Genomic DNA, 9,220 nt, shown 5'->3' on the forward strand with positions numbered 1-9,220 from the left:
AAATTAATCCTACCTAGCATCCCCCCCCATAAACCACTTCCGCCTTGCCCTTAACTTTTTAGAGCACTCCTCAAAATGCGAGCTTATCTCTAGAGGTCATTGCCATTGGGATACATCCCCCGCCCGGTTGGCCACATGTCATACGACTCAGTGAATCTGCGATGTGTGATATAGCCATATACCTTGCGCCCCGGTCAGCGGCCACGGTCCACGGCTGAGCTCGACCGATCTGCGATCACCGGACACACGGCCCCGCGCAGTGTGTCCGGTCCCGCGGCGACCGGGCACCCGACCCGCGTGACGTCACAGCCCTCCCAACCAAGGAGTTGGCGCCGCGCGCCAGCGAGAGAGTCTACAAATACGGCGCGGCAGCGGCACCGGGCAGCATTCGACAGCAGCATCGGTGGCGGCAAGCTCGGAGTCGACATACGGACACAGAACAGAGGCTGCCATGAAGGGACTGGCAGTGGCAGTGGCCCTCCTGGGCCTGGCGCACCTTGGTGAGTTGACCTGACCGTGACCTGACCGTGACCTGGCCCAAACGCGTGGAAAATGTGTAACTTCGTAATTTTGGTGGTTCCTTTGCTTACTGTTTTTCGTATGTTAAAAAATAGCAAAATCTAACCGCCGTTATTTTTCAATACAATGCTTTCATATTCATCAATAGCTTCGCATATGTTGCTCCGAATGGAAAACTGATTTCATTCAAAAGTAAAAGTATGACGCGATTAGCCATTGCTAAAATATGCATAAATGCTGAAGTTGGCCACAGAGCAGTTCATGTTTAGCATGTCAAGTGTATTCTTTACCATGTTCTCATCTGCCGGAAGTCCGGCTTTCTAAGCCTCCGATGTACCGCGTTCCTGTCTTATTCGCCGTGTACGACTGTTCAGGTCTCGGTCCCCGTGCTGTGCCATTGCCGGATCGTCGCATTACCATTCCAGGAACTGGTTTCACTGACCGATGCCAGTCTCGCTGCCGAACTGGTCGGCGCCTCAGATCATGGAAATGGGAGGGTCGTAAGCCCCTGAACGTTTATTTGTTGGCAAAGATGTGGTCGAGGGATTAAGTTGTCGCGATGAGTTCATGACTCTGTAATGTGATTGTTGGAAGAAGGAAGCGTCTCGTGGACACAGAAGCGTAAAGGTCACTTAAGAAACGTGTAAAAGTCAATAGTTCTTCAATCTCATTCAAGTACTTTGCGGGCATTCGGTAGACAAAGGCCAAGAGTCAAAACCTTGTATGGAAATATCATTGAACTGAGTTCACATGCGTAAAAATTGCTGATTCGCTCGTTTCCGGCAATTTAGGTTCATATACAATGGGGAATTTCATTGTGCGCTACTATAGGTTTTGCGTTGCAAATGCTCTCTGATGAGATTTTTTAGTCATCTCTAAACGTTAATTGGCAGCGTGACATAGTCTCTTGTTTGGACCAAAAACCCAATCACACCATCACGTTCTGTTTGTTTTGCTCGCCCGTTTCCTCCGAGCTAAATCTGTTTTCACATGTCTCTGTGTACAATAAGTCGCAGTTGTGATGGTCCAGGCTCCACCAAAGGGTGGCTGTCCAGCCCGGGAAGCGGTGAAAGCGGTCGCACGACGGCAGTGACCGAGCGACGCGCGCGACCGCCGATCGCAGTTCTGGGTTTCCGGGTCAGCGCGCTCACGATTGAGCCGGCGGTGGATTGATCGAGTCGATGGGTCGCGATGGGTTGCGGTGGGTGACGACGTGGAACGGATGGGAAAGGCTGTGATGGGTAACGGGTACAGCAGTGAGCCCTGCTCATCAGATCGGGACCAATCTTAAAGCCCAGCAGTGGTTGGAAATACTGGACGTGATGTTTTTATGGGAAATGATATGCGCGAAGTTATTCGTACCGCCGTATCCGTATGTGTAGCGGTGTCTATTATGTCCTCTGATGTGCAAGATCGCATCCCTTCTGATCATCACTAACCCCAGCACACTACAGCTCTAGTCTTCGTCTGAGCTGACCTGACCTAGCTGACCTGACCCGACCCCCGGCGCTATTGTAGGCGCGTGCCAGGGCCGCTCAGAGAACCCGTGCAAGCGTCGCGGCGGCACCAGCCCTCACGAGTCGTACTGTGACAAATTCTACGAGTGTGTGGGCAACGACGAGGTCGTAGTGCGCGACTGTCCCAACGGACTCGTGTACGCCGGGCGGCAGGCCCTCGTCGACGTCTGCGGTTATGAGCACGAGTACCCGTGCGACGCCGGACTCTCGCGCAGTGAGTGGGACGCCCGTCCCAGGCATAGGACGGGAGGACACCGGCAGCAGTGGAGGCGGTGGTTGTGGGCTCCCGGCTGGTAGAGGTGGCAGAGCATGCATGTAGGATAGTGGTTGGCCCGACAGAGGTGCAGCTGTCTGCGATGCCTAGCCGAAAGCCACGGTGTCTTTGACATCGTTTAGTTATGACGTTTTCATGCTTGTTTAGCATCGAATCAAAGGCAATATAGTTGTGCGATACCATGTGGAAGGGCTAAGCATCCGCAGCCAGCTGTATCTTTACGCCGAGGGCCTCCGTGCCTCCTCTCTCCGTGGTGTTGGTGTTGGTGGCTGGGCTGACCTGGGCTGACCTGGGCTGGCCCGCAGGCGGCGCCCAGCGGCGAGGCGAGGGGCCCGCCGAGCAGCTGGACCCCTGTAAGGAGGAGAGCGGCATCGCGGCGCACAAAGACTACTGTGACCGCTACCTGGAGTGCAGCGCCGGCCAGGTGTACGAGGTCGACTGTCCCAACGGCCTGGTGTTCGCGGAGCGCGGCGCCGCACTCCTTGATAACTGTGGATACCCCAACCAGAACCCGTACGCTTGCCTCAACAAACAGCTCGCAAGTGAGTAGGGCGAAATGGCAGCCGCAGTTCAATCAGAAATTCATACGGGATTTGCCAAAGAGTGCCAGAAAATTAGCCTCCACATTTAAAAGTGAACCAGTTGTGTTATTATTAGTTTTATTAGTAAAAGTCTCAACGTCAAGGGCAAATTGGGTAAGTATTCGAAATCTAAACGATTCAGATGTAGGTCATGGAAAGTATGTTCAAGCTCATGTTCCTCAATTAGTGCATTTAAGTAAATAAAAAGACAGGAATTTTGCCCTTATGCTATTAGCCACCGTCTCCCATGCGTCCAGCTGAGAGGCGTGCGTGAGCACGAGAAACTCACACAAAGGCCTCCGTTACAAGCAACAGTACTGTGCTGCAGCTCAGACGGTCAGGCGCTATTGTATGTATTTCGGGCGTGCTAGCACTGCAGCTCAAAGTCAGGCAGGCAGGCAGGCAGGCAGGCCGTGCTCCGATAGGTGGTCCCTGTGGGCCGCCCAGGCGAGTTGACGGTTTGGACAGAACAAAGGTAAGCATTAGAGTGAAGCAGGAGGTGCAGGGTCCGTCTCGGTTGGTGCTGGGGTCTGTAGATGACCAGAATCGGTATACCTGTCGGATGGTGGCGTGTTTCCCCTCAGTGAACATACGTAGCACACTGGTACTCTTCTAGAACTATTCTTTGGGAAAGGGAGTGTTCATGACATGTTTTTGTACGATACTCTTTTCAGGCTGTACTGTATAAAAGCTGAATTATTATATAACATTTGACTTATTAGAAGTATTACAGCTCCAAAAGCTGCCGTTAATTTGCTATTTTAAAATGTACGGCAATAATTTCATGTCAAACGTAAAAAATAGGTAAATGATAGCATAAATCATTCCCTTTGAAACATCGATCTGCTAGTATTGTGCATTACTCGTGTTCAGCGTTGACAACACATGCATATATCAAACCTTGCAAACTTTATGGGACTTAATTGATCTCGTTATAGGACTACCTATAAATCATCTTAAAATAGACGCTCTTATGACCATGACGTTCCAAAGCCCCACCAGGCTAACCTCACCAACTCCCGTGCAGACCCGCCGATCTCGACGGAGCACTGTGACTGGCTGTACGGCATCTTCGGCCACGAGACGTCGTGCACGCGCTACTGGACCTGCTGGAACGGCACCTCCACCGAACAGTTCTGTATCGGCGGTCTGCTCTATAACGAGAAGACCCACTCGTGCGACTGGCCCGAGTTCGTCGCCGACTGCCAGAAGCACCGTGAGTAACCTTCAGTCCCAAATGGGGAAGAAGGGAAAAAGACCCGTGCCGTTGATGTCATTTTAAGTGTCTCTCGATGATCAGAGTCAGGACGGCCATCATATATAGTTAAATATGAAAAGTTTGAGAAACTGAGTGAGTGAGGTTCGTTGTTCACCACTCATGATGCTTTGCTCAGTAAACGTGACATATGCATAATCACGTATAATTTCCGATGAGCCGGAATGTCGGCGTAATATGGATCGGCGTACCTAATAGGCATAATTGTTATGTAGCCAGTGAGCCTCTCATTCCCAGTTCTAACTCCACTCCGTCTTTCCACAGCTCTGTGCGCCGAGGACCCGAACGGCAACGTGCCTCTGGGCAAGTCGTGCGAGCGCTACTGGAGCTGCCAGGGCGGCTACCCGCGCCTGATGCGCTGTCCGGCCACGCTGGTGTTCGACAAGGTGTCTCGCCGCTGCGTGCACCCGCCCACCGAGGACTGCGACGTGCCGCCCACCGAGTCGCCCGAGGAGCTGGGCGAGGAGCCCCCGGCGCGCCAGGGCGGCAGCCCGCAGCGCGGCCGGCTGCCGGCCCGCGGCGCCGCGCCGCCGCCGCCGCAGCAGCTCGACGAGCCGCTCTACTACGACGAGGAGGAGTTCGACCCGGGCTTCTCGTCGAGCCCTGCTGAGCCGGCGCCGCAGCCGAGCCGGCCTGCTACCCTGTCCCGGCAGCCGTTCAGGCCCAACGCCGGCCGGCCGCCGCTCCGGGGCCCGGCCATCCCTGCCGGGGCCACGCCCGTCAACTAAGGCAGCAGCAATAGAGATCCCTCCGTCTCTCGTCTCCGCGGCTGTCCTTCGCCGCGGCGTCCCTTCTGGCTGTCTCTTCCTTGCAGCTTCAGAAGCTGACTTATTTATCGACTGGTGCCGCCCGCAAGACAGTAAACGAACAGCTCATATGTTACCCGAATCATACCTTCGGAGATCAGTCATAGCCTTTAATTATCAATTTTCTTTCCATCCCGTTCCCGCACCAAGCGGTTCCATAACTGCTGTGGCAAGCGGTCGAGCGGACTTGCCTGATTTGGAGTGTTAGCTCCGTTTTATTGTTGATTGGTGTTTGTATTATTGTTTTGCGATGTATGGTATTTGAGGTCACAAATAAATGTGTGGAAACGTAGACTTTCTAAATGATCAGTGTTGAGAAGAAATATGGTTTAAATTACAACGAAAGCGTTAAATTAAAATGCATTTAATTAATCCTTTCCTTTTTTGTCTCGGAAGCCAATGACTTATCAAAAACGACAGAAAGAATAGACGATGAAAATATATTAACTGAAAGCACCAAAATACTGAAAGCAATATAAAGTTTTGAATACACGAAGATTGGTCATTTTGCTGAATAGATTTTATATGGGTGAGCTCGTAGCTCACATTACTGTGATATTGGATATGAGGCGGCGCTTATATGACCGACATCAACCAAGCACTGTTTATTGGACGCCTTCCGGCCTTTCGCCACCACGTGATAAGGGCTGAAACTGCACGTGGTTGGCTCTGCTGTATGCTCGGCACGTACAGAACTTGACCTCAGATAAACGACTCTCCACAGAGCGAAGGTCACCACTCACGCCTTTCACAATGTCACATGCTCCTGATAAAAACATGGCCCCATCGCTGTCGGCCCGGTCTCGGGCGCCGGCGGCTGTCTCAGCGGCGCACGGGTCGGTGTCCGCGAACCACTTTCCAGTGATCTGGGTCGGGTCGTAGGCCGCCGCCCCGGCGCGCAGCCGCCCGGCGCCGGCGCTGGAGGGCCGGGACGGAAGTGAAAGTGAACGCTCGCACACAGCACGAGCTCCCTGCAAACAGAAGGTTACCCAAGCGGCGCCCGCCAGCTGCCGGCCAAACTACTCACACTATATACGAGAGTGCTCGTATGTGAGCGCCCTTGGGGCGCCGCCCTGCCAGGAAAATAGTCGCAAATGAACGTGACGAAATCTGATGAAAATGTACCGATTGCCGACACCTGGGCTGGAGCAAGAAGCTGAGCTGTGCTGTTCGTTGAATGACAGTTGTCCCGGGCACAGGGGGACTGAGGCAACCTAGGAGGGATGATATCTGCCCCTCAGAGATCTAAACAGATTTAGCAACATATCGTCAAGCAGCAATCGAAGTTCGTATAGTTCGTGAGAAGGTCCATGGAAAGCAGTTCTGTTATTTTTGCTCAGATAAAAAACGATGTCGCCATAGGTCATCACAAGTAGCAAAGTTGACAATTTCCAGTCTAAGCTGCACTTAAACTTGAAATCAGCTGCTGTTTTCCATTTCCGTTTTTTTAGGCTGTTTTCGGCTGGCGTAAAAGATTGGCAGTAGCACGCGATTTGCACGTAAAAGATGTTATTTCTCAGTATCAATATGTACCTACATATTGAAACATATGTGCAGCATATGTTTTAATTTGTAGGTACATATGTGCAGGTACAGCCCACCGCTAAAGTAATGTGTGGTTTTACCAATCTCAACGGATGGCTTTGACCGACGATTTTTAAATGCGGACTGATTGAAAAGAAGACGTCAATAGATAAAGTTGTAGCTGCAAGGGTAAAGATACATGTAAGCTACATTTAAAGTCTCGTTGCAGTCTGGCTAATCGTTCCTAGGCTTCAGAAGCAGAACATACCCATGACTGAAACCACACATACTTCTGCTGTGGACTGTACCTTACAACAATGTGTAGGTACGTACATATGTGCAGCATATGTGCATACAGTCTAATGAAAGATTAGAATAGTTATGTAAATGCCGAACAGTCATTTGCAAGTGGTTAGTGCGAAAGAAGGCTCGTCACGTGAGACATCCATATAAATTTGAATTTGGGTTACCAATATTATCTACGTCTTTTTACTGTTTTTCGAATTTTAAGTTTAGTTAGACTTATCTTTGTTTAAGTTTTGGTTTAAGTTGAATAAGAAACGATAAGAAACGGACGAACGAACTGAACTGAACATAACGAAGGAAACGAAACGAAAAATCAAGATCGTACGAAACTACGAACTGTCAAGTTATGTCAAGTGCGCTTTTGGACGTGGCTTAATTTATCGTGACCTAGTTGGGTTTCATAAGGTATTACCTACTTAAATTTCAGCCTTGTCTGTCCGAAACCTTTGTTACCAGCAATACAGTATTTTCAGATTGTTTTTGATTGCGGTGTTGACAATTAGGACAAGAGCTGAAACAGTAACAAAGTATGTTTCGACGTTCGAAGTAAGGGTAACGTAAAGTAGTTGTAACCGGTAACTGTAAACTCGAACCTACCAGGTCCTAAAATAATTAAATTATGTCTAGAAGATCAAGAAGTGTTAGTAGCTGTGGCAGTGAAGGGGAGGTGGACCAGTTGTCTGTCTCCTCCCAATCGTACGCAAATTCTGAACGCATTCGTGAAGCTGCCATAAGGGCGGGCTTGGCGGCCAAGCTGGCAGTTATGGAAGAACTGCATGCTCTCGAAGACGCCGAAACCAAAATTAGACAGCGAAAAGAGGAAATGGAACTTAAGCTGCAGTTAGAACAAGCCAGGGCGAAGGAAGGGGTTTTTGAAATATTCAGTCGAAAGAAGTACGACGAAAATCTAATGACGAACGAACGAAACGATTACGATGATCGAGGCGGACTTTCGACGAAACCGACTGAAATAAAAACCGAATTCCAACCAGCCGAACCGAATCTACACGAAAACCCCACTGCGAGACAAGGTCCATCCATAGAGAGGTCAAGTATCGAGCTGGTCAGAAAGATGCAACTGCCTACATTACAGCTCCAGCCGTTTAACGGGGACCCTACTCTATACACCAACTTTATACGGGGATTTGATGCCAAAATTGCTTGTAGAGTTGAAGATGAAGAAGAAAAATTGTATTATTTAGATCAGTACACAATTGGGAAGCCAAAGGACATTGTTTCGTCCTGTTTGTATATGCCGCCCGGGGAAGGCTATGCTGAAGCGCGACGACTCCTTCAAGAGCGCTACGGAAATGTTGTTCAAACGGTGGCTTATATGATCGAAAAAATTGTTTTGTGGCCATCTATCAGATCCGAAACCGATGATTTAGACAAGTTTGTGATATTTCTGAGAGGCACTTGGAATGCGTTGAAGGCTATGCCACAAGGGATTAACGAAATCGATTCGAAAACGATACGAACGATTTTAGATAAACTGAACCCGTCGATAAAGGATCGTTGGCGGCGTCTGGTCGACCGAATCGAATACGAAGAAACCCGCATCGCGACCTTTGCCGACCTGGTAAAATTATTAGAACGAGAAGTACGAATCAATATGAATCCATCTTACGGTCAACAATTTGATAGTCAGATGTATGCTTCGTTGGCAGCATCCTCTTCGTCGGCTTTACCCTCTCACTCCGGAACAAGACCTCTTGATAGCCTTAAATCCACAGTTTCAGCCGGTGGATGCGAGGTATGTGCGCAAGGACATCCGATTCATGAGTGTCCGGAGTTTTTGCGCTGGGAGCCAGATGAACGGAAGAACTTTATATTGAAACAAGGGCTTTGCTTTGGGTGTCTAGGCAAAGGGCATATTAGTAAAAATTGTCGCAATCGCCAAACATGTCGCATTTGTCAGGGAAAGCATCCTACGGTTCTACACATCCAAAAGGATTCCCGAGAAGTAAAGCCAAGCGCTATTACATCATGTCATTTGTCGGCAGATCAGTTATGTCACATGGGAGCTAAATTGCCGATCGTTTCTGTATTGGTGAAATTTGGAAATAAGGAATTACGGACAAGCGCCTTTCTCGACTCGGGAAGTACACATTCATTCTGTTCGGGGAAACTTTTCGAACAATTGGGTGTTGTGAGGAGGAATCGCATCGCTTTAAATCTTACCACCGTGGATCGTGAACGCCAACTTGAAGGATACGTAGTTCAAGGATTACGCATGACCAATGAAGACCGCAGTTATCCTGTAGACCTCCCCCCATTGTTTACATTGGACCATATTCCAGTGTCGGAAGATGACGTCGTTCAAGTTAATGATTTAAGTTCGTGGGACTATTTGGCGCAGAGTGACATCACACTGTACGATGGCAAAACTGAAGTTGGTTTACTACTCGGCAATGATT

At 49.7% G+C, this 9,220-nt stretch overlaps 1 protein-coding gene across 2 annotated transcripts; it reads left to right on the top strand.

The window, feature by feature from the left end:
* Positions 1–352: 352 nt before the first annotated feature.
* LOC122368731 (protein obstructor-E-like) lies at positions 353–5,265 on the top strand. Of its 2 annotated transcripts, none has more exons than XM_043342945.1 (4): positions 353–500; positions 2,038–2,250; positions 3,919–4,107; positions 4,432–5,265. In XM_043342945.1, exons 1-4 carry the CDS (start codon positions 452–454, stop codon positions 4,893–4,895), a joined length of 915 nt encoding a protein of 304 aa, XP_043198880.1. In that variant the 5' UTR covers positions 353–451; the 3' UTR covers positions 4,896–5,265. The 2 variants fall into 2 exon arrangements, with proteins under 2 accessions (XP_043198880.1, XP_043198879.1); XM_043342944.1 differs by lacking the exon at positions 2,038–2,250 and adding an exon at positions 2,616–2,852.
* Positions 5,266–9,220: the final 3,955 nt, after the last annotated feature.

The sequence above is a fragment of the Amphibalanus amphitrite genome, unplaced genomic scaffold, assembly GCF_019059575.1.
Source record: "Amphibalanus amphitrite isolate SeventyFive unplaced genomic scaffold, NRLGWU_Aamphi_draft 000971F_arrow, whole genome shotgun sequence".
Taxonomy (NCBI): domain Eukaryota; kingdom Metazoa; phylum Arthropoda; class Thecostraca; order Balanomorpha; family Balanidae; genus Amphibalanus; species Amphibalanus amphitrite.

Coding starts and splice junctions, on each gene's coding strand:
- LOC122368731 (XM_043342944.1), top strand. CDS start 452: ATGAAGGGACTGGCAGTGGCAGTGGCCCTCCTGGGCCTGGCGCACCTT. Junction 2,853..3,918: donor CCTCAACAAACAGCTCGCAA/GTGAGTAGGGCG, acceptor ACTCCCGTGCAG/ACCCGCCGATCTCGACGGAG. Junction 4,108..4,431: donor CGCCGACTGCCAGAAGCACC/GTGAGTAACCTT, acceptor GTCTTTCCACAG/CTCTGTGCGCCGAGGACCCG.